This window comes from Rana temporaria, chromosome 9 (genome assembly GCF_905171775.1).
Source record: "Rana temporaria chromosome 9, aRanTem1.1, whole genome shotgun sequence".
Lineage (NCBI taxonomy): Eukaryota > Metazoa > Chordata > Amphibia > Anura > Ranidae > Rana > Rana temporaria.
The window spans coordinates 51,390,050-51,415,969 of record NC_053497.1 but is presented as its reverse complement, the minus strand read 5'-3'; the positions used below and the strand labels follow the sequence as shown (position 1 = coordinate 51,415,969).

At 40.0% G+C, this 25,920-nt stretch overlaps 1 protein-coding gene across 1 annotated transcript; it reads right to left on the bottom strand.

Annotated features, from left to right (window-relative positions):
- Window positions 1-939: 939 nt before the first annotated feature.
- LOC120914552 (serine-rich adhesin for platelets-like) lies at window positions 940-22,147 on the bottom strand. The gene is made up of 5 exons (XM_040325229.1): window positions 22,023-22,147; window positions 20,738-20,790; window positions 3,838-12,459; window positions 3,397-3,491; window positions 940-1,750 (listed from the first exon to the last, which is right to left on the bottom strand). The coding sequence occupies exons 1-5, from the start codon at window positions 22,145-22,147 to the stop codon at window positions 1,688-1,690; spliced, it is 8,958 nt and encodes a 2,985-aa protein (XP_040181163.1). The 3' UTR covers window positions 940-1,687.
- Between the last annotated feature and the right edge of the window lie 3,773 nt (window positions 22,148-25,920).

Below are 25,920 nucleotides of genomic sequence, written 5' to 3'. Positions count from 1 at the left end.
AGGGACTGGACAGTTTAAATAGCACTTCCTTGGCGGCAAAACGCCGTCAGCGGGCGCGCCGCGCACATGGCCGCGCACATGCGCGCGCAAACGCGCGCCAATGCGCATGCGTCGGGACTGAATTCTCCTGACGTTACCACTGATGGCAGAATTGCTGGATCTTCTATCATGACAGCTGTACTATTTTTTACACATGTTTTAGGAATTTTTTGTATCACGATTTTTTGGTACTGGCAGCTTACTATTCATTTGATTTTGATGTTCATCACTTCATCTTTGTATCTAGTGCAGTGTTTTTTCTTCTGGATTTTTTTTTTTTTATATCATTCATAGAATGCCTTGTATTTTTCTTTTTTTTTTCAATAAATGCAAAGCATTCTCTGGATAAGGTGAAGAGAAGGGGCTGTGACATCACATTCTTGACTCCATCCAATCAGTCAGCTGGTAAGTTGTAGCAACAGGATTTCTAATGCCTCATACACACGGTCAGACTTTTGAGCGTTGAAAAGTCTGCCGTGAGTCCGTCGGAAGAACAGGTTCTCTATCTAAGGTCGTCGGACTTCCGACATAAAAAGTCTGATGGAGGCTACACATGAACGGACTTTCCGAGAAAAAAAGCCTGTCTGACTTTTTTTCTCTGAAAGTCCGGTCATGTGTACGAGGCATAACAGACCACTTACCTTTTGCAATGGATGCACTCTTTTTCTGGCTAGACAAATGAGATGTCGCTCCTTTCTAGCAGGTGAGATTTTTCAATATTCCTGGCCAGCAAGGGAGTGCCTCCATAAGAAATAAAAAAAAGCCTCCCCTCCAAGATTTAGCATCAGGATTGCCCCTGTGACATGGCACCCAAAAAAGGGGAATTTTTAGAAGACTTTCATCATTGTTGATGCATTAAACAGACTGTACCCCCTCACCCCTGAAAACTCAAAGTTGTGCTCATGGTAATGGTAAGTTTAATTATATTAGAAAAATATAACAGTGCAGTTATGCATCCATAATAACATATAGCATTCAATGTAATACTTTATTCATTTTCACATAGCCGTATTGTGGCCATGCGATATTACAAATAGTAATAAATATATTATACAGCAATATATCATAATACAAGCCACCCCTTGACTGGCTATGGTTTTGCCTGCAATACCAGTGTAGACCATCAGAGGCGTATTTTCAAGTAGGCAATATTTAATGTATATAAAATATATATATAAAATTACGACACACAGTGATCACCAGGATCATCCTTCACACTGATTTCCCATTTGATTGCATCCCACCCCCTGGCTGAACCTCTCTATATATCTTATACAATGCTTGGCAAATGCTAGTACACTAGATCTAATTTATCTTGAAGGTATATTATGCTTGAAGTAGTACACAAGCATTGATTTGTAGGCTTCAATATTATAAAGTGGTGACTAAGGAAGTATTTAGTAGATCCTCTTGTGCTCAGTGGATATAGATGACACCACCATTCCAAGGACATGTAGCACCGTATCAATAGGAATAGACCTCTTGCATACCCAGTGAGTACACATCACTGTATTTCAGTCATAGGAATACACCCATTACAGCATGCCACCATATTGTATGATAGTTCAATCTAGTCCAATAGTCCACGAACACTGCTTTTGTTGAATGTAAACATATTGAAAATGAAACAAGGTAATTGGGATTGTCCTTATACTCCCACGTTGGAAACATTATAACTGGTTGTAGTGGATCTTCTTATGCAGTAGGCAATCTGAAGGAGAAAGAAGAAGATTCAAATTAGCAAATGTTGCACATTTCAGTCATCCTCAAATATCTAACCATTATTAGTAGTAATTGTAGTACTAGTAATTATAATTAAAGTGATATACATAATGGCATTAGACAAAAATTACATTGGAGTAAGTGCTTTCAATGGACATCTTTTATTTACATGGTTTAAAAATTTGCTCCTAAAGCGGAGTTCCGGGCATAACATTTAAAAAAAAAATCTCAAATGTATTTTGTAATCTATAAATATTAATTTAAACATATTATTAATGCGCGATCGGTACATGAATAGTTACAAACACTTACCTGATATCAGGGATCTTGTGGCGGTTTCCATTTTAGCTGTGGGCATTATGAAGTTCATGTGTCTTCCTGTATTTTCCGAGGAAGGTGCATGCTGGGTAACCAACATGCACCTCTCGATCTCACGCATGCCCAGTATAACGGTGCTCGTAGCGCCGTTAGTTTGGATTGTTGCCATGACAACGGGAGGCGACGGAGGAACGTCTTGCCCGTTGTTATGACAATGTAGATTGCTTCATTTCCTGTATGGAAATAACGCAATTTTAAGGCACAGAAATGCCCAGAGACTCCTGGGAAAGGAGTATCATAATTTCCCAGCAGGCAATGGGGTCTTAGGACAGGAAGTTTTACCACCGCGGACTAGGAACTAGGCAGATTACGAAATCTGGCTAGTAACAGCCATATAGAAGTGAGTAAAAACATTTGCCCAGATTCTCAAAGGGCTCTCAAAGTCCTAATCTGGGCCGTCGTATCTATGCGACTGATTCTTAGAATCAGTTACACATAGATATCCATTAGATCCGACAGGCGTAAGGCTCTTACGCCGTCGGATCTTAAATGCAATTTTTTTTTGTCCGCTAGGTGTTGCCTCCGTCGTTTTCCCCGTCGAGTATGCAAATTAGCTATTTATGCGAATTCCCGAACATACGCGCGGCCGACGCAGTAAAGTTACGACGTTTACGTTAGGCTTGTCCCGGCGTAAAGTTGCCCCTGGGTATATGAGGCGCAATCAATGTTAAGTATGGCCGTCTTTCCCTCGTTGAAATTTATAAATTTACATTGTTTGCGTAAGTCGTCCGTGAATGGGGCTGGACGCCATTTACGTTCACGTCGAAACCAATGACGTCCTTGCGACGTTATTTGGAGCAATGCACCCTGGGAAATTTTACGGACGGCGCATGCGCAGTACGTTAGGCGCGGGAACGCGCTTATTTTAAATGCTACACGCCCCCTACCCGCCTAATTTGAATTAGGCGGGCTTGCGCCGGGTGATTTACACTACGCCGCCGCAACTTTACAGGCAAGTTCTTTGTGAATAACTTGCGGCGGCGTAACGTAAATGAGATACGTTACGCCCGCCCTAAGTTACGCAATTCTACGAGAATCTGGCCCATTTGTTTTAAGAATTTATTTTTTTTTTTACATTAAAGGCAAGCTGTTCATAAAAAGTTTGTTTTTAGGTTGGAACTCCGCTTTAAGTGACTTATTTGCTAAAATAAAAATACTAAATATAATGCAAAGAAAATAACTAATATGCACCTCTCCCTCTGCCTTTAAAAATAATATATATACAGTATGTATCCCATGACTATTAAGGTCACTTACCAAAAATCCAAGAGCCAATATTGACACTAAGGTAAGGATCACGGCAAGACATATGAGAATGATGCCCCATGCAGGAATAACGGTGGTTGATGGTCCTGTAATCAATTGGAAACAGTGAGATTGCATGTTTGGAAAGGTCAGCACCATCAACACTCTCTTATTCTTCAGAGACTGTGACAGCAGGATCTCTGAACATGAGTAGTTGGATTTTGCTTTTTTTTTTTTACATTACTGATAACAAGGGGAGCATGACTCCGTTACTGCAGAAACAGAGGCTGGAACTCCAGTGAAGAGGTCCCGCTGCTGGAATTCTTATAGATATAAAACAAGTACTATAAACAAGAATCCCTTCTAAGTAAATATCAGTTTAAGAAATACCTATTATTCAATTACTTTTTACTATCAATACTCATTTTTTTATTATTAGTATAGTGACCATACCTGGGCTTGCAGCAATAGTTGAATTTGTAGTTTTTGTATTAGTGGTCACTGTTGAGGTTCCTCCAGTTGTTGTAAGTTGACTCTTATTTACAGTTACACTTGATGTTATACTAGTTGAGGTTGTAGTGCTCGAACTGGTTGTCACCGATGTACTTGTTGTAGGACTAGTTGTAGAAGTAGTGCTTGAACTGCTTGCCACTGAAGTTCTTGTTGTAGGACTGCTTGTAGAAGTAGTGCCTGAACTGCTTGCCACTGAAGTTCTTGTTGTCGGACTGCTTGTAGAAGAAGTGCCTGAACTGCTTGCCACTGAAGTTCTTGTTGTAGGACTGCTTGTAGAAGTAGTGCCTGAACTGCTTGCCACTGAAGTTCTTGTTGTCGGACTGCTTGTAGAAGAAGTGCCTGAACTGCTTGCCACTGAAGTTCTTGTTGTAGGACTGCTTGTAGAAGAAGTGCCTGAACTGCTTGCCGCTGAAGTTCTTGTTGTAGGACTGCTTGTAGAAGAAGTGCCTGAACTGCTTGCCGCTGAAGTTCTTGTTGTAGGACTGATTGTAGAAGAGGTGCCTGAACTGCTTGCCACTGAAGTTCTTGTTGTAGGACTGCTTGTAGAAGAAGTGCCTGAACTGCTTGCCACTGAAGTTCTTGTTGTAGGACTGCTTGTAGAAGAAGTGCCTGAACTGCTTGCCACTGAAGTTCTTGTTGTAGGACTGCTTGTAGAAGAAGTACCTGAACTGCTTGCCACTGAAGTTCTTGTTGTAGGACTGCTTGTAGAAGAAGTGCCTGAACTGCTTGCCACTGAAGTTCTTGTTGTAGGACTGCTTGTAGAAGAAGTGCCTGAACTGCTTGCCGCTGAAGTTCTTGTTGTAGGACTGCTTGTAGAAGTAGTGCCTGAACTGCTTGCCGCTGAAGTCCTTGTTGTAGGACTGCTTGTGGAAGAAGTACCTGAACTGCTTGCCACTGCAGTCCTTGATGTAGAACTGCTTGTAGAAGTAGTGCCTGAACTGCTTGCCACTGAAGTTCTTGTTGTAGGACTGCTTGTAGAATTAGTGCCTAAACTTGTTTCCACCAATGTTCTTGCTGTAGAGCTGCTTGTAGAAGAAATGCTTGGACTTGTATTGGAATGACTGGTTGATGTGGTAGTGGATGATGTATTTGGAATAGTTGTTTTGGATGTGGAGCTAGTTAATATAGTTAAAGTTGCAGAACCACTACTAGTAGGAAATGGTATAGAACTAATAGTGGAAGGCGTTTTGTTACTGGTTATTGTAGTAAATGTTGTAACAGTCTTGCTGGAAGTTGGGTTAATACCTGTTGAATTAGTAGAAGAAGGAGGGTTAGTAGTTGAAGTTTTCTGGCTATTAGTTGTGATAGCTGAAGTTGCGGCCGTATTAGTAGATGTGAGTTTACTACTAGTTAAAGGAGAGATAGTGTTAACAGTGGAAATATCCAGGATAGTGGTTGCATTAGTTAAAAAGGTTACTGTGTTAGAGAAAGTTATTTTACTTGTAGTTAAAGTGGATGCACTGTTACTTGTATTTGTCTGCTTTGTGGGTACTGTAACTGAATATGTCACTATGCTGGAGGATGTTGGATTGGTTGTGGTCAGTGTAGTAGGTGAAGTTGAAATAATAATGGAAGGTTTCTGGCTATTGGTACTGCTGGTTGGGAATGTCATTGTATTGGCAGAGGTTACTAAGTTTGTTGGTTTAGTAGTGATTAAAGTGGTTGAAGAAGATATAGTATTATTGGAAAGGTTTTGGCTATTGGTAACAGGGGTTGAAAATGTAGCTGTATTGATGGAGGCTGACTTAGTTGTGGACACTGTAGATAAAAAGGGAACAGTGTTACTGGTAGGTGTAAGATTAGTCGTTTTAGCAGATGATGTGGTTGTAACTATAAATGGTGAAGTATTAGAGAAGGTTGAGTTATTAGTAGTAAGCGTAGATGAAGAAGATACATGAGTAGTACTAGAAGTCTTCTGGCCAGTGGTTGCTGAGTACCCCGCTGTTTTGGTGGTGGTTGATGAACTATTTGTCAAACTACTTGTCGAATATGAAATATTGTTAGTGGACGTTGTACTACTTGTCACAGTAGATGAAGGTGCAACTACATTAGAGGAGGTTAGGTTATTAATTATAGTATTCGAAGGAGATACAGTAATACTGGAAGATGGCTTCTGGCTATTGGTTGCAGAAGATAGGGATAACATTGTGTTCAGGGAAGTTAGTTCCCTGGTGGTTAAAGTAGCTGAAGAAAATACTGTGTTACTACTGGAAGCTTGATTACTGTATGGTGAAATGAAAGAGGTCACAGTGCTGATAGATGCTGCATTATTGATAGTAGAAGCTGTTTGGCTACTTATTGCTAATGTATTAGAATATGTCACAGTAGGGGTTGATGCTTGAGTTCCAGTTCCAGTTCCAGTAGAAGATGTTGATTGTGATGATGGTGATGACTGGCTATTGCTTACACTATTTGAAATTGATGTTTGCCCAGTTGTAGATGTGTTACCTGCCAACGTGCTTGATGAAACTACATGGTTAACAGTAGAAGGGGTTAGGCTGCTTGTTGCCAAATTACCAAAAGATGTACCTGTGGCGATTGATGTTGGAGTACCAGATGAAGATTGGTATGGGATATCTGATGGCAGCTTGCTGCTACTTCCAGTATTTGAAGCTGATGTGTGATCAGTGGTAGGTGTGCTACCAGACAAAGTAGTTGATAAAATTGCATTCGTAATGATAAAAGGTGTTTGGCTGCTAGTCGCTAGAGTACTAAAAGTTCCAGTAGCAGTTGCTGTTTGTTTTCCAGGAGAAGATGTCAGTGGTGAAGATGTTGATGATGGTCTGTTGCTAACAAAATTTGAAACAGACGAGTGCCCAGTTGTAGGTGTGCTACCTGACAATGTAGTTGATAAAACTGAAGTGTTAATAGTGGAAGGTGTTTGACTGCTTGGTGCTAACGTACTAGAAGATGTACCAGTAACAGTTGACCCTTGAGTTATAGAAGAAGATATCAGTGGGGATGATGCAAATGACTGACTGTTGCTTGCAGTATTTGTAATTGATGGGTAAATTGTTGTAGGTGTGCTACTTGATAAAGTAGTTGATGATGCTGAATTGGTAATTGTAGAAAGTGTTTGGACATTTGCTGCAGAAGTACTTGGAGATGTCCCTGTGGCAGTTGATGTAGGAGTAACAGATGAAGATAGATATGGGACACTTGATGGCATCTTGGTGCTACTTCCAGTATTTGAAGCTGATGTGTGATCAGTGGTAGGTGTGCTACCAGACAAAGTAGTTGATAAAATTGCATTCGTAATGATAGAAGGTGTTTGGCTGCTAGTCGCTAGAGTACTAAAAGTTCCAGTAGCAGTTGTTGTTTGTTTCCCAGGAGAAGATGTCAGTGGTGAAGATGTTGATGATGGGCTGTTGCTAACAAAATTTGAAACAGATGTATGCCCAGTTGTAGGTGTGCTACCTGACAATGTAGTTGATAAAACTGAAGTGTAAATAGTAGAAGGTGTTTGACTGCTTGGTGCTAATGTACTAGAAGATGTACCAGTAACAGTTGACCCTTGAGTTATAGAAGAAGATATCAGTGGTGATGATGCGGAAGACTTACTGTTGCTTGCAGTATTTGTAATTGATGGGTAAATTGTTGTTGGTGTGTTACCTGATAAAGTAGTCGATGATGCTGAATTGGTAATTGTAGAAAGTGTTTGGACATTTGCTGCAGAAGTACTTAGAGATGTCCCTGTGGCAGTTGATGTAGGAGTAACAGATGAAGATAGATATGGGACACTTGATGGCATCTTGGTGCTACTTCCAGTATTTGAAGCGGATGTGTGATCAGTGGTAGGTGTGCTACCAGACAAAGTAGTTGATAAAATTGCATTCGTAATGATAAAAGGTGTTTGGCTGCTAGTCGCTAGAGTACTAAAAGTTCCAGTAGCAGTTGCTGTTTGTTTTCCAGGAGAAGATGTCAGTGGTGAAGATGTTGATGATGGGCTGTTGCTAACAAAATTTGAAACAGATGTATGCCCAGTTGTAGGTGTGCTACCTGACAATGTAGTTGATAAAACTGAAGTGTAAATAGTAGAAGGTGTTTGACTGCTTGGTGCTAATGTACTAGAAGTTGTACCAGTAGCAGTTGACCCTTGAGTTATAGAGGAAGATATTAGTGGTGATGATGCGGATGACTGACTGTTGCTTGCAGAATTTGTAATTGATGGGTAAATTGTTGTAGGTGTGCTACCTGATAAAGTAGTTGATGATGCTGAATTGGCAATTGTAGAAAGTGTTTGGATATTTGCTGTGGAAATACTTGGAAATGTCCCTGTGGCAGTTGATGTAGGAGTAACAGATGAAGATAGATATGAGACACTTGATGGCAGCTTGGTGCTACTTCCAGTATTTGAAGCTGATGTGTGATCAGTGGTAGGTGTGCTACCAGACAAAGTAGTTGATAAAATGGTATTCGTAATGATAGAAGGTGTTTGGCTGCTAGTTGCTAGAGTGCTAAAAGTTCCAGTAGCAGTTGCTGTTTGTGTTCCAGGAGAAGATGTCAGTGGTGAAGATGTTGATGATGGGCTGTTGCTTACAAAATTTGAAACAGATGTATGCCCAGTTGTAGGTGTGCTACCTGACAATGTAGTTGATAAAACTGAAGTAGTAGAAGGTGTTTGACTGCTCGGTGCTAACGTACTAGAAGATGTACCAGTAGCAGTTGACCCTTGAGTTACAGAAGAAGATATCAGTGTTGATGATGCAGATGACTGGCTGTTGCTTGCAGAATTTGTAATTGATGGGTAAATTGTTGTAGGTGTGCTACCTGACAAAGTAGTTGATGATGCTGAATTGGTAAATGTAGAAAGTGTTTGGGTATTTGCTGCAGAAGTACTAAGAGATGTCCCCATGGCAGTTGATGTAGGAGTACCAGATAAAGCTTGATATGTGATACCTGATGACTGCATGCTGCTGGTTCCAGTATTTAAAGCTGCTGTATGCCCAGCTGTAGGTGTGCTTCCTGGCAATGTGCTTGATGGACTTGCAGTGGTAACTGTAGAAGCTGTTTGACTGCTTGTTGCTACAATAACAGAAGAAGTTCCAGTGCCAGGTGATATTGTAGCTCCAGTGGAGTATGCTGTAGGTGATGATGATAAGGGCTGGCTAATGCTTACAGTATTGGAAGTTGAAGTGTAACCACTTGGTGTGCTACTTGTCAATGCGTTTGCTGAAACTGAAGGGCTAAGAGTAGAAAGTGCTTGACTGTTTAATGTTACAGTACTGGAAGATGGCCCAGTAGAGGTTGATGTTGGAGCACCTGATGATAATATGCTGCTGCTTCCAGTATTTGTAGATGATATGACTTCTGCAGTAAATAAAGTTGTCTTAGTTGGCGTTGAGATTGAACTGCTAGTAGAAGGACCCACAGAGGTCCCTGATAGAACTGTGCTGCTGCTTCCGGGGTTTGAAGGAGTAAAATTTGTAGATGCTGTTTGACTGTTGGTTACTGTGGTGGCCAATGTTGTAGTGGTGCTTGATGTTAGAGTACCAGTAGAAGATGTTACTGTGGTACCTGGTGGGGATGATTGAATGATGCTTATTGTATTTGAAGTTTGTGTGTTTCCAGCTGCAGATGTGCTACTTGTCCCTGTAGCTGATGAAACAACATTAGTAGTTGAAGCAGTGTGACTACTGGAAAATGTTGCTGTAGTTGAAGATGCGGGAACACTAGTTACACTTAAGGTTGATATGCCACTGGTTACAACTGATTGACTGCTTGGCACTATAGTAGCTGAAAGTGGCTGGCCACTGGTTCCAGTAGATATGGATGAGCTGCTAAATACCCCAAGACTAGAAAACGTTTCAGTGTTGGCTGATGAGGACTGTGTACTGGGGTTATTAAATGTTGTTATGTCACTTGATACAATTGATTGGCTGGGTAGTTCTGTGACAAAAGAAGTAAATGCATTATCTGTAGATGGATGGTTACTGGTTGCGGGAGTTAAACTGCTTAGCTGCGAAGATGTTTCGCTGCTTGAGGAAGGTGATTGGCTAATCGTCTCAGTTATCAGTGATGAAATGCTGCCGGTAAGAACTGACTGACTGCTTGCACCTACATTTGAAGATGTGAATACATTGTCTGTTGATGGTTGAATACTTGATGTGGAAGTTCCAGTGGAGCTGCTAAATACAGCATGGCTACTTGTGCCAAGTAGTGAAGATGTTATTGAACTGGCCGAAGGTGATTGGGTACTTGTCTCAGTATTCAGGGTTAATATGCTGCTGGTTTCGATAGACTGGCTGCTTGGTTCAGAAATAGAAGACATGAAAACATTGGTTGTGGTTGGTTGGTTACTTGTTTTTGCAGTAAAAGCGGAGTTACTGGATACAGTTTGACCATTTGTGCCCAGACTTGAAAATGTTTCCGAGCTGATAGATGGCGGTAGACTGCTGATTGCAGCTCCAGTGGAGTATGCTGTAGGTGATGATGGTAAGGACTGGCTAATGCTTACAGTATTGGAAGTTGCAGTATAAACACTTGGTGTGCTTTTTGTCAATGTTTCTGCTGACACTGAAGGGCTAAGCGTAGAAAGTGCTTGACTGTTTAATGTTAAAGTACTGGAAGATAGCCCAGTAGAGGTTGATGTTGGAGCACCCGATGATAATATGCTGCTGCTTCCAGTATTTGAAGATGATGTGGCACTAGTTTCTGTAGTAAATAAAGTTGTCTTAGTTGGGGTTGAGATTGAAGTGCTAGTAGAAGGAACCTCAGAGGTACCTGACAGAACTGTGCTGCTGCTTTCAGTGTTTGAAGTAGAAAAATAAACAGATGCTGTTTCACTGCCGGTTGCTGTGGTGGCCAATGTATCAGTCATACTTGACATTAGAGTACCAGCAGAAGATGTCACTGTGGTGCCCGATGGGGATGACTGAATGACACTTATTGTATTTGAAGTTTGTGTGTTTCCAGCTGCAGATGTGCTACTTGTGCCTGTAGCTGATGAAACAGCATTATTAGTTGAAGCAGTGTGACTACTGGAAAATGTTGCTGTAGTTGAAGATGTGGGGACACTAGTGGAAGGTATAAATGTGTTGTCTGATGTTAGTGTACTACTGTTTTCAATATTTGAAACTGGTGTGGAATAACTAGTGCTGGTAACAGTACTTATTATATTAGGGGATTGAGTATTAGTTACACTTACGGTTGGTATGTCACTGCTTACAACTGATTGACTGCTTGGCACTATAGTAGCAGAAAGTGGCTGGCTACTGGATCCAGTAGATATAGATAAACTGCTGAATACCCCAAGACTAGAAAATGTTTCAGTGTTGGCTATTGATGACTGTGTACTGGGGTTATTAAATGTTGTTATGCCACTTGTTACAATTGATTGGCTGCTTGTTTCTGTGACAGAAGAAGTAAATGCATTACCTGTCGATGGCTGGTTGCTGGTTGCGGCAGCTAAACTGCTAAACTGCAAAGATGTTCCACTGCTTGATGAAGGTGATTGGCTAATCGTCTCAGTTATCAGTGATGAAATGCCGCTGGTAAGAACTGACTTACTGCTTGCACCCAGGTTAGAAGATGTGAATACTTTGGCTGATGATGGTTGAATACTTGATGTGGCAGTGCCAGTGGAGCTGCTAAATACAGCATGGCTACTTGTGCCAAGTAGCGAAGATGTTGTTGAACTGGCTGAAGGTGATTGGCTACTTGTCTCAGTATTCAGGGTTGATATGCTGCTGGTTTCGACAGACTGGCTGCTTGGTTCAGAAATATATGTGAAAACGTTGGTTGTGGTTGGTTGGTTACTTGTTTTGGCACTAAAAACTGAGTTACTGGATACAGTTTGACCACTCGTGCCCAGACTTGAAAATGTTTCAGAGCTGATAGATGGTGGTAGACTGCTGGTTTCAGTAATGAGTGATGTTAGACTTCCAGTTACAGGTGGTTGACTACTGCTTACTGAATTTGAAGAACTGAGTTCAGTGGAAGATGGTTTGTAGGTAGTTTGAGTGGCTGTACTACTGGTAAAGTCAGTAGAGCTACTTATTCCATCACTGGAGGATGTTACCAGATTAGTTGAAAGTATTTGACTACTTGATTCAAATGTTGCAGTTACTACTGTGTTAGTTACTGACTGACTAATTGCTCCAGTACTTAAGGGTGTTGCTGTATTCTGTGTGCTAGTCAAATGTCCTGTGCTGGCTGTTAATGTTACTGGATTTGTTGACACTGATAACACACTAGTTCCAGAGATAGGTGTTGATGTTAAGTGGCTACTTGTCCCAGTATCAAAAGGCGTCACAGTGTCAGTTGATGACAAAAGTGTACTTGTGCTGCTACTAGTAGAAGATGTTGAACTACTGGTGGAAACTGAAGAAGCACTGGTTGCAGTACTAGAAGATGTGCTAGTTGATGTAGGCTGTTGAGTGCTGGTTTTAGTGGTAGTTGCAGTCACTGTGGTACTGGAAACTGTAGGAGCTGCTGTAGTTGTAGGACTCAATGCGTTGCTTATCTGGCTTATTAATTTTGTTATAGCTTGAGCCAGGGTTGAAATTATACTATTAATGGCCTGAAGTATTGCGTTAGTACTCTGTGCTTCAACAGGAGATGCTGTAAAAAAATAAAAATGGTTATTAATGATATAGAAACCATTGATGTTTAAATGTTTGTCTTTTGAAAATTATTAGCAATGTATCTTTATGTAGCCTTTAATGCATTGTTACTATATACTGAATTATTTATTGGCACTAGTCACAGGGCTTTCTGCTGCTCCTCCAAAACCTGCTAGACCTCTGCAGCATGTTGTACAGAAGTAGCAGTATGGGTCTTTTTTTAAATGTTATGAAACAAATGCAGTTGTAAAATGTCAACATTTAAAAGTGTAAAATACCTTGTATTCATTTTAGTAAATCATGTATTGGTGGGTCCTTGTATTTGAATGAGTTTTTAGGTGAACCCAAATCCAACTGTTCATTATAAAGTCAGTAAAGCCATAAAACTGTTCTTTAGCTCAAAAAGGAGGACTGTAGCATTTTACCAATAAGAAACGCCCTTAATTAAACCTAATATAGCCCATTAGTAAGGTATACTACTCAGTTCATAACTATGTTCAGTATAGCAGTGGGAAAGCTACTTGAATATCACCAGCCTGATCACTGACCTAAGATAGAGGTCAGGAAATATTACTGTTAACAATAGTAGGCATGTATACGTATATGAAAAAATATATGAAAAAATATATATAAAAATAGGGGTGCAATCAGCGCAAAAATATCACTTAATTTTATACTTTATTGATTTATAGTTATACTTATTTCACATAATACTGGATATATTCAATTGAATATGTTCTTATTGGTTTTGCGCTGCACTGCTTTCCTTTGTATTTATGTATACTTATACCCTGGGTGAAAACCGCTACCACTGGCTGAAATTGGAATGAACAATAGCAAACAGTTGGGAAAATCAAGTCCAGCCAATCAATTCTTCCCCCGAGATAAAAGGTCCATAGGGATGCCTCTGGAGAATGAACTGTGCCTGAAGACATGCAATCATGTCCCAATCAGACCAAGATTAGGTAGAGTGTGAGATTATGTGACTAGATTTAAGTGAGAAGATGGTTGCACTGGACCATTTGTTACAATTGGAGTATTCCATGTGTAGATGTGTATCTCCAGTAAGTGTAACTGAGACACCTCTGAAGTCACAATTGCTATGCCAATGATGGAACCTCACAAAAAAATCAGGTTTATGAAGCCAAAATCCTATACTTTTTCGGGGATCAGGAGGCATCCCCCCTCATCAGGGCCTCAAAAAGGTTAGCCCTGATGAGGAGAGTATATCTACTGATTAATTGTGTCTCTACATGAAACTTAGGCCGCGTACACACCGTTGGTCCAAACCGATAAAAACGGACTGAAGAACCTTTTCATCGGTCCAAACCGATGGGCCCCATCGGTCCGTTATCCTTTGGTCAAAAATTTTAGAACTTGCTTTAAAATTGAACCGATGGACGCCTAACCAATAGGTCAAAACCAATGGTTAGTATGCAAAAGCATCGGTTAAAAACCTGCGCATGCTCAGAATCAAGTCGACGCATGCTTGGAAGCATTGAACTTCATTTTTCTCTGCACGTCGTTGTGTTTTACGTCACCACGTTGGACTCGATCGTTTTTTAAACTGATGGTGTGTAGGCACATCAGACCATTAGTCAGCTTCATCGGTTAACCGATGACAACGGTCCTTCGGACTGTTCTCATCGGATGGACTGATTGTGTGTACGCGGCCTTAAGGATGTTCATAGATGTCCCAGTTAGTACAAGCAATGCTTCCAATTTGAGCATTACATAGGAAAACCAGGCCAACTGCGAACTTCAAAAGTGCAACAGCAAGCTTCTCTGGTGGTCAGAGGGCTTTTTTGTCACACCTAAAGATTTTAGGACTGCATATGTGGGAGAGACCCTATCAGTTCCTCTTCTATGTATATTGTATATGACATTACAAGCTTATGAGCATCCATTTGTCTACCTTTCAGATTTCTGTGAATGTTTTTGCTTCTGTTAAAGATACAATCATATGTGTTAATTCTGTGATGCAATGCTAGTAACTATAAACATTTGTATGCACCAAAACCAAAGCGTGACTTACCAGATGTAAAACACAATGTGTGTAAATAATGTGTTAACTAAGGTGGGGAAGTGCATACAATTCCTGTCTAAGTCATGTGATCTTTTAATATGAGTAATAACATGACTAATATATCAGTAACTATGTTTGACTTGTACAGTAGCTGAGGAGATAAGATAATGGATGATTGATAAGCCACGGAACAGTGTTACTGGCTAAACAAAAAAAAAAGACAAATGGTTGCCATTGATGTATCTAGGGTGTAGCTTACTAATTCAATATCTTTTGTTGCTTTACATTTCTTTCTACTGTGGCAAGCTGCTATTGATAGAAATGGTGTAATGTTAATTCAATACTGATTTAAAAAAACATTTAGTCGGTGTTATCCCAACCTAAATTGGTATACTAGTTTTGGGTCAATACATGGTTGAAACTGGCTGGCTACTCTGCTGCAAAAGAAGTCTCAAATGGGTCAGTTTGTGCTTACGAGCAAAAGGTGTCTCTGTTACCCTGCTAAACATTACTTTTTCATTACCAAAAACTACAAATCTGTGCATTTGTCTTATATTGGACAAATATGCAGACTAAAAGGGTCAGCACTCCCTGAAGTGATATTTCAGATTTTGTTAAATAGTTGACAAATTAACCACCTGAGAGCATGGTGGGAGCATGTTTTAAAATTTTCCGACAACAAAATCCGTTCTCGTAAAATCCATTCTCGTAAATTCCGATCGTGTGTGGACAATTCCGATGCACAAAATTCCATGCATGCTCTGAATCAAGTGCTCAGTCTGGTAAAACTAGCGTTCGTAATGGAGATAGCACATTCATCACACTGTTACGAACTGAAAAGCACAAGGCTGAAAAGCGCGAACCGTCTCTTACCAAACTTCTACTAACACGACTGGTATTGAACTATCCTTTAATAGTGCCGTTGTACGTCTTGTACGTCACCGCCTTCTTGGCGTTCAGAATTTCCGACAACATTTGTGTGACCGCGTGTATGCAAGACAAGTTTGAGCCAACATCGGTCGGAAAAAAAATCCACGGATTTGTTGTCGGAATTTCCAATCGTGTGTACGTGGTATTAGTGATTCTGTTGGGTCCCAGCGACTTCTGGTGCTAAAAGTGTCTGCTGTCAGTGACAACCAGCTCTGTCCAGCCTTTCCCTGCAGCAACAGTTCACTTCTGATATTTTCCTAGATGATTGCAACCAGCAATAGACCATTACTAGAAGTGATTTCATGCTGCATGGGTGCATGCAGGATCTGGATCATGTCTCCACTGACCAGATCCACAATCTCAAAAAAAAAAAAAATGTATAAAAAAGCATAAAACATATAAAAAATGAAATACTTGTGTGTGTATGTGCTTGTATGTACTAAATATTTATATATAAAATCTCCAAAAAATAAATAAACATATTCCTTGACAAAATGAATCCCCAGGTTGCAACAAAGATGACATTTGTGTTCTTTGCGCAGGCAAAAAAAGCTCACATAATTGAACCCAAATATTATTTACAATTTTAGCCATCATTAACCTATAAAAGTCACAAGTTTGCTATTTTTTGCCCTTGTCCATCTGACTTAATCTTATCCAAATGTTATGCTAACTGGTCGCATCGTAATGTAATACCGAAAGGGGAATAATCTCCTGAAATAAAACGTTCACTTTGAGCTTTGCCATCCCACTATGCTACATACAAGTCTAATATGATATCATGTTAATCAGCACACATTGATATTTATATTTTGCGGTAAATATATAGGGGGGTGTGCAAATTACACCCATGTTGCATTGGTTAAAAATATTAGAACAAAACTTTTTTCAAATGTTTTACTATTTATTCCTAATAAAACCAAGAAATTAAATATATGTTTCCAAATTTGCTACCAAATTAAAGTCCTATCTGTCCCCTTCCAAAGAAAAACTGTATAATGCACTGCGGTAGACTACAAATGCTATAATATAAGGAACTGAGATATCTCAAAAACAACAACAACAAAAAAAGTTCAGAGACTTAAGTGGCTAACTACATTTGCATGACCCTATGTGATAGAGTTATTAACAAGCAGATTGTTATGGTAAACATTTAAAACTTCAGCAAAAACTTTTTCTCTTTGCTTTAGGCTGCATTCAAACCTGAGCGTAGGTCGTTTGGTCGTTTTTTCCGTTGTTTTTTTTCGTCATTTTGTCGCGCGTATTCATACAGCGTCGTCTGACGTTTGATGTTTTTGTACTTCGACGTTTTATATTTTAGCCAATAGGAAAAATGATCATCTTTTCATCACTTGTTGCTATGTTGGTAGATTTTTTTTATCTTCTGTCTGGGTGAAATGTTCTATTGATTAAAGCGACAAAACGCCCGTAGCAAACGCTCATTGTCGCTTGAATCGAGCGTTTCCATTACTTTCTATGGGAAATAAAAACGTTCAAAAATGCCCAAACCGCCCGATTCGCACAACAAAAAAGGGTCCAGGAACTTGTTTGAGCTTCAAGCATTCGGCGTCAGGCGTTTTGGAGTGGAGATGTGAACCATCTCCATAGGGAATAATGTATTTTTTCCCCTCTAGCGTTTTTGAGCATCGCGCTTCAGGCGACAAAACGCTCAGGTGTGAATGCAGCCTCAGAGAGGGTGTGAAAGAATTTGACCCCCATCAGAATTTAGATGTGTCCCCTGTGGGAAAGTTCCACTCACTTCAAGTATAGTCATTGGGGCAGGAAATGAGGGGACATTTAAATGAATGAAGATACCATCACCAATATATAGACATATCAGAGGTTCTACCCCTTCCCTACTGTATTCTACCCAACAAAATGGCCAGATATATACTTTAAGGAGCTGTTAATATTACTAACATCGACATTCTTATATCTGCAGAAACATGATATTTGATTAACATATGCAACCTCTCTGTACAGATTTTTGTTAGCTGTGATATCTATGATTAAAATAAACCTGTGCTTTGTCATGCAGGACAAAGCAATGGGTTTACTTTATTCCCCCCTCTCTGGTAGCACAAACTCACCACATGTCCTCCATTCACCTGCTGCATCCTTCAGCAGATGGGAGGAAAAAAAAAACTACTAACACCGGCACTGTCAAACAGTAATGCCGCGTACACACCATCACTCTATGTGATGAAAAAAAATGACGTTTTTAAAAACGTCACTTTAATTGACTGTGTGTGGGGGAAAACGTCGTTTTATGTCTTGTAAAAAACGACCAAAAAAAATTGAAGCATGCTTCAATTTTATGTGTCGTTTTTCAAAAGTGCACTTTTTACTTCACAGAAATTGACCGTGTGTAGCAAAAAACGTCGTTTTCTAAGACGTTTTTTCATCCACGCATGCCCAGAAGCTGGTAAAACGTGGTGGAACGTAACCTCACTTTGCAAGAACATTGTGAGAAAAACGATGGTGTGTAGGCAACTTCGTCTTTGAAAATTGAAGTTTCAAAAACGTCATTTTTTACTTCACAGAAAGTGTCGTTTTTTTTCATCACATAAAGTGATGGTGTGTACGCGGCATAAGAGTCTATTGTCCTATGTAAGCTGCAACTTGGGTGACTCATATCATACACAGGATACCTTCTGCTCCAAGCAAACGTAACAGCAGGAGGTGATTATGTGCTTCTGATAGAGTGAACCCATTGCTTCGCCCTGCAGGTTCACAATTTCATTTGTGAGAAGTTGATCTAATGATTGCTCTATCACAAATGGGCTTGTTGGAAAATTTGTGTTCAATCAACACTGCAGCCAATCATCTGAAGGGCTGATCATTGTATTCTGACATCAGAAGAGTCCCTGCTGTCAGAATACAAATGCACAGCATTGAGGATTCCTCTTTCCACCTCGCTTGTGTGGATGTGGAAATTTGGGGGGGGGGGGGGTACAAAACAAATTCATCTATGGCTAGCTTAATGGAGAAAAGCATTTATTTTATTCAAATGTTTAAAAAAAAAAGATTTTCAAGACAACAGAGATTGGAAGCGATAATGGCATAGCAGGGGACTCTTTTTACAAACACACAGTTGCCTTCTTATCCAAGCACTCTATTAAAGAAAAGTGTCACTTTGTTGCATCATTTTATCTTTTATAGCAAGTATTTTGATTACAGTAGAGATAACCACAAAATGTACACAAACCTCATATATCTCTCTTCTGTCTAGTTATAGAAACCATTGCATATACACGTGTAAATGTTATTCATACACCTTCACAAAATGCATATTGTGAATTTAATTTAGTATAGAATTTCTTTAAAAAAATGTTTTTAAAGTGACAGACAGTATTTATTTGCTATTCAATTACTTAGCAGAATCAGCTGTGTGGGAAAATACATCCCCTGCTATACATAATCTCTTTACATCTGTTCAGTAAAAAAAAAAAAAACTATTATTGCAGTTATGTATTAAAATAAATCTCTTCAGGTCCATAAACCAACTTATAATTTATATTTGTTGTAAAAAATAATGAAACATTAATAATATAAACCAAAATACACCAGCCAATCAAAAATCTGATTTCAGCAGCCTGCGTTTCATAATGAGTTCTTATTGGCTGCTTCATGTTAAAGTTTTACAGGGCTATTTACTGTTATCAGTTAATAAAATACACTAGTCATTATTTTCTGTAATAAGGACTCTATTAGAAATAAATGAATAAATTGTTAAAAAAGCAAAGAGTTTTCTTACCACACGACAGCAGTAGAATTCCAAAGGTAAAAAAGGTGGCAGTCCCCGAAAGATACATGTTCAATAAATATTAAATTAAGATACTCCGTAAAAAAAATTGGCAGCGATAATATTGGCAATGTTTCAGAACCTGTTAATATAGTATTGTACTAGGTATCCTTGTTCTAGCAATGCTGAAAGTATTAAAAGCTCTGTCTGTGCTTTTATATATATATATGTACAGACAATATAGATATAGATTTGATGAGTGGGGAGTGCTCTAGGGTGTGTGTGATTTGTGACATCATACATACCAATCACAAGTAACAGACCTACAGTTCCTAGAGCTAGATAACGAAGAGGGAGGTTATGGGTGAAGCAACATCTAAATATAGATGGAAATAAAGGAAGGTGTCGGCATCACAGATTGGTATTTGTACTTATAAGAATCGAAAGTGCTTATCTCTTAAACATTCTGCACTGTACTTCATATGATATCCTAGACAGTTTTGGTAGCAGAGTCTCCTTAATCACCAGCATACTGTACATTGTTATTATGGCAGGAAAATCACCAAATTACCATTTTGATTACTGCAGAAATTGCTGAAGATTGTACAAACATTTTTACTTATATTATATATATGTAGAAGAATAAAAAATCAAATCAAAAGATTCAAATAAAAGTTATAGGAAAACACTAATCCCATCACTGATAAATGCCGCAAAAGGATTGATACCAAAAAATTGGTTAAGTTCAAGAAAACCGGGTTATAATAATATGGATAGGTAAAATTATTTAAAGCGGTGGTTCACCCTAAAATGCAAGTTTCTACCATGAAATACAGCATAGTAGCGTGAGCTACAGTATGCCTTTATTTTATGTTTTTGCGCCGTACTCACTGTTTAATCCCGGAGATAAGTTTCAGACTCCCCGCGGGGAATGGGCGTTCCTATGCAGAGGGGACAATGATTGACGGCCAGCTATGGCGCGTCACGCTTCCCGAGTAGGACTCGGCTCTTCACGGTGCTTTACGGCGCCTGCGCACAGACTAGGAGCTGACTGCGCAGACGCCGTGAAGAGCCAAGTCCTATTTTGGCTATTTCCGTGAAGCGTGACGCGCCATTGCCGGCCGTCAATCATGTTCCCCTCTGCATAGGAACGCCTACTAGACTGAAACTTAACTACGGGATTAAACAGTGACTACGGCGCAAAAAAATAAAATAAAGGCATACTGTAGCTCGCGCTAGTATGCTAGATGGCATGTTAGAAAAAAAATAATTTTTTTAGGGTGAACCCCCGCTTTAAGTAAAATAAAAATAAAATTAAAGTAATAAACTAATAAATAAATTAAACCGTTATCCGGAAAACCACAAATGATGCAAAACTGAATTAGAGACAATAATAATGAATAAAATCATGAGCAAGTCTCTTGCTATGGTTGAGTCTGAAGTGTAATAAAATCCAAAATGTCGAAATAACCAATTTTGTCTAATTGAATTTGCTTTGACATTCCTTAGACATTAGCCTTCAGTGTGGAATGCTTAGTTGAAATTTGCTTGAAAGAAATGCACAACCAGAATTACCTGTTAAAGAAAAAGCTTCAGAATCTATTATGTTCTCAAATATTGAAGGGGCACTTTTGGCACAAAAAGGTCAAGGATAGTTTAAAAGATTTCTAGCAAATCTCAGGAGCCATTTTAAGCCATTTAGTCAGAAAATTAGTTCAGTCCAGCCTGAGCTTTTTTTTTTTTTTTTTTTGTAATAATAATAATAATTTACAACATGAACACCACTAATCCCTAAAGGTCTGAAATGTTGTGCATAACTTATATTTCAATATAAATACATTCATAACAAAGTCACTTAATATGCTCAACTCAACTGTTAGCGACTCATCTAAAGGTATACCGTACATGAGTTAATTTGTCAAGTCAATTCAGCTGAATCTGAATGTTAATTTGGATCGAATACCGTTTTTGGGCACACTGGTTTGCAAAAAAGCAGATGTATTACACACTGATTTATACACCAATTATGGCAGATGCTGAATTGATCTTTTGTAATGTAATCATTGCTTATGAGACTGACTGGTGAGGTCAAAATTCAGGAGACAATCCGTTGTGAATTTTAAAAAAATTTTAGGACACAAACATGGACAACTATTTTCCTGTTTGGGTTGACTTCAGTGTCCCCTTTTACTTAACGTACATGTGAACCCTTGTAAGACAACCCATTTAGTTTAAAATAGAAATGTAAGGCAAAACATGTGTGTGTGTGTGTGTGTGTGTGTGTGTGTGTGTGTGTGTATATATATATATATATATATATACACACACAGTGGGGGAAATAATTATTTGATCAACTGAAGTTTTTGTACATTTTTCCACTTACAACTAAATGAAGGGTCTATAATTTGTATCATAGGTGTATTTTAAATTAGTCCTCAAGTACCCCCAACAGGCCATGTTTTGGGAATTTCTCTGAGATAAAATAGCTGTCCAAAATATTAAGCCTTTGACTGTTTTAAAGCAGCTGTGTAAGATAAAGGAAAACCTGCAAACATGGCCTGTTGGGGGTACTTGAGGACAGGGTTGAGAACCACTGTTTTAAATGAGAAAAAACACATGATCCAAATGTTACAAAATGAGTTGCAGTTCAGTGAGTAGATTAAGTATTTGATCCCCAAGCAAAACATGACTTAGTACTTGGTGAAGAAACCCTTGTTGACAGGCACAGAGGGAAGACGTTTATTGTAGTTGGTTACCAGGTTCGCACACATCTCTGGAGGGATTTTGGTCCACTTTACAGATCTTCTCTAAATCCTTAATTTTTCCTGGCTGTCGTTTGGCAACTCAAAGTTTCCGCTACCTGCTCCTATTTTCTATAGGATTAAGGTCTGGAGACTGGCTAGGCCATTCCAAGATCTTAATGTCTTTCTTCTTGAGCCACTCCTCTGTGTCATTATCATGCTTGTTGACCCATCCACGACCCATCTTCAGTGTTCTGGCTGTGGGAAGAAGGTCCAAGATTTTACAATGCATGACCCCATCCATTGACCACTTAATGTGGCAAAGTTGGCCTGTACTGTTAGGAGAGAAACAGCCCCAAAGCACAATGTTTCTACCTCTGTGCTTGACTGTAGAGAAAGTGTTCTTAGGGTCATAGTCAGCATTTTTCTTCCTCCAAACAGGGCGAGGTGAGTTAATGCCAAAGATGCCACAAACTACGGTGAGCGGGAGTGAACCACAACTGCAATTAGCAAAAGATTTCAATGCACCTCTCTATGTTATGTGAGATTTCAGTATTAGACCCCAGGCGTCACTCCAATCAGAGCACAAGAGTTTTGGGGGTTCTCTACATCATATCTCTCACACAAAGGAATGCGTTGAGCTACTAAGGGAGAACGTATTATAACATGCGTCCAATCCTTAGCGTTAAAAGATTATAATGCACATAAAGACTCCAATGCACCTCTGTATTCAAGTGACAATCAGTACGGCACCCCAGGTGTCACTCCAATCAGAGAACAGGAGTTTGGGGGTTCTCTACATCATATCACTTTAAGATAAAGAATGCCTTAGGCCGCTAAGGGTGCAGGTATGAAATACCTTCAACCCTTAGCATAGAAAATTTAAGGTGAACATGTTCAGTAACTTAGGGCGTGGACCCATAAACAGGTGATAACATATGTCAAGCACATAGTAAATAGGAATAGTGTGGGCAACTAGTAGTTGCGTAAAAGAGGCAAATATAGCTCAGCTAAATAGGAAGTATATGTTCCTTTAAGATACTTCACAGCAAGCAACTGAGGACACAACAGACAATCCCAAGTAATATGTTAGTACTTAGTAAGCCAGAGTCAATTACAGCAATTGATTAGAAGTAATATATGTAGCAGGTAATGCTAGGCACTACAAGTAAAACAATTGCTACTTATTCGTTTGCAGAGCTTGAGTCTTGCTGTATGTTAGCAGCCATGGGATTCCGTAGTGCAGGATGTCAGGAAGGAAGATCTCCTTACGGTGTCCCCAGAAATGGCAGCATTAATGCAGTGAAGGCATTAGCTAGATGGCCATAGAGTCCAGTATAGCAAGTTTTGTAGCATGGGAATTGATGGTGCCAGTAGTTCAATAGTAGCCAAGTCGGCTACGGCCAACAATAATAGAACCCTGTTTGAAGGGGGCTAGAAGCCTTTATATGCAGCTAACAGGTGCAGCTCAAAGAGCGGTGATCCGTGGCGCACTTCCGCGTTCCATGGTGGAACGCACGCGGCGCCGGGCGATGACGTCATCGTGCGGACACTTTACTCTTGTACTACAGCTGGCTTTTTTTGTGTTATGCCACGTACACACGGTCGTTTTTTGTGATGAAAAAAAATACGACATTTTTAAAATGACCGTGTGTGGGGAAAACGTTTTATGCCTTCTGAAAAACGACAAAAAAAAAATTCGAACATGCTTCAATTTTTTATGTCTTTATGTTTTTCAAAACGTTGTTTTTTGTGTCATACAACCATCAGACAGAAATCTCCGGGCGGACATGTCCGCTGAAAAACGTCCGGCCGACCGTTTACACCAGAAGCAAGTTATGACGCGAGCTTGAATGGAACAGAGTGCCGCCGTACGTGCTGAACATAACCGCGCTTTGCTAGAGCATTTTGAAAAAACTATGGTGTGTAGGCAACATCGTTTTTTAAAATGAAGTTTGAAAAACGTCATTTTTTTTCATGAGAAAAAACGTTTTTTTACAAGACAAAAAACGACCGTGTGTACGCGGCATTAGACTATCTCCTCACCCTGTCGTTCTGCCCCATACAGGGCGTTTGCAGTAGCTGACTACATACAGTATGTATAGCTCTGGGGTATTTGGCTCCTATGCCTTATCTGCCCCATCCTGGCATTCACATTGACAGTGATTACCAACTACAGGATCTCTCCAGCGATAGGATTATTATAATGTGCAGTAAAAACATTCACCTTTGTATGTGTCACTCCCCTACTGAATTTTGCAGAAAAACATCACTCACCCACTGTCAAAAATGCATGCAATCTGGTAAATATGTCACCTCCCTGCTTTGTCCTCCATAGTGATCCTGAATTTGGTGAATTTTCACCATAAACAAGATCTCAAGTGGGATATTAGCTTTAGAGGAACCTAAAAACATTACTGAAAAATTACAGTACTGACAGCTTAGCTGTTGTGCATTGAGGCTCTGGGAGTGTATATTCCATAGAAAACCCACACCTAGATTATTTTAAGTGTTACTAAACCCAGGAGTCTGCATTCACTATATCTGGTCTCCCACAGTACACAGAACACGGAAATGCAATTATTTTACTAAATATAAACTGCTACTAGGCAGGGGTGGTGCATAGGATCAAGGATCAACTCTGTCTTTCAGTTGGTCCTTCCCATAGACCCAAAGGCCTGCTTATTGGGTATATTGGAAGAGTATGAATGGGAGGTGTATACCAGAGATGCTATCCTCAGAGCTTTATTCCAGGCATGCAAACTGATCATGGAACATTGGAAGTCGGAGGCCCCCCTTACTGTGGGGGTGTGGGTCAAGAATATTAGTGAGCTGTTGGAATTGAAAAGCTTATATACCAACATTGGGGGAAATGTACATAAATTTGAGAGGTTATGGGCACCAATATTGGATGTTCCAGGGCTCTCTCGGGTGGATTTGACCATGGATGGGCTACTTATACTGGCTAGTTTGGTGTACCTCTGCAGGGTATATTGAGAGGGGACAGTTTGTCTCTGTATATGGTGCTTACTGATGCTGGTCCCCTTGTTTAGCCAAGATGTCTTGTTTATTGAATTAACAGGCTTACCGATTTTTTACAATTGTCCTTAGAGGCGTGAGTGTATGTGTATATTTGGGCCCGGATTCACAAACATCGGCGCATATTTATGCCACTGTAGCGTATCTCATATACGCTACACCGTTGTAGCGCAGAGAGGCAAGCACTGGATTCACAAAGCCAGTGCTGCCAAATCTGCGCTGGGTTTCCTAGGCGTAAGCCGTCTTAAGCGGAAGTGGGCGTGAGCCATGCAAATGAGGCGTGACCCCATGCAAATGATAGGCTGAGCGCCATAAAGATACGAATAATGAACGGCGCATGCGCCGTCCCGTGGACGCATCCCAGTGCGCATGCTCAGATTCATGTCGGAACTACCTAAGATACGACGGATCACTGCCTACGACGTGAACGTAACCTACGCCTAGTTATATTCACGTACAACGTAAACGACATTAGATACAACAGCTTGTGTTCCCTGGTCCATACCTTTGCATGGGTTGTGCCTCCTATATGGGGAATAACTTTACACCGGACGTACGACTTACGCAAACCGCGTATATTATGCGCCGGGCGCAAGTACGTTCGTGAATCGACGTATCTCCCTCAATTCCATATTTGAATAGGAAATCAATGGGAGCACCACTTGCATCCAGCGTAAATATGCGCCCACGATACGCCGGCGTAGGCATGTTACGTCGGTCGGATGAAGCCTATTTTTAGGCATATCTCGGTTTGTGGGCACGGCGCATTGATACGACGGCGCATATTTGCACTTACGCAGCGTATCTCGAGATACGTCGGCGTAAGTGCTTTGTGAATCCGGGCCATACTACAGTGCCTTGCGAAAGTATTCGGCCCCCTTGAACTTTGCGACCTTTTGCCACATTTCAGGCTTCAAACATAAAAAGATATAAAACTGTAATTTTTTTTTAAGAATCAACAACAAGTGGGACACAATC

Excerpts from the sequence above, each read along its gene's own strand:
- LOC120914552 (XM_040325229.1), bottom strand. The coding sequence starts at position 22,147 with ATGGGTCGTGGATGGGTCAACAAGCATGATAATGACACAGAGGAGTGG. Across the intron at positions 20,791-22,022 it reads CCTATAGAAAATAGGAGCAG|TGCCCCTTCAATATTTGAGA; the intron begins GTAGCGGAAACT and ends TTGTGCCAAAAG. Across the intron at positions 1,751-3,396 it reads TATTGGCTCTTGGATTTTTG|ATTGCCTACTGCATAAGAAG; the intron begins GTAAGTGACCTT and ends TTTCTCCTTCAG.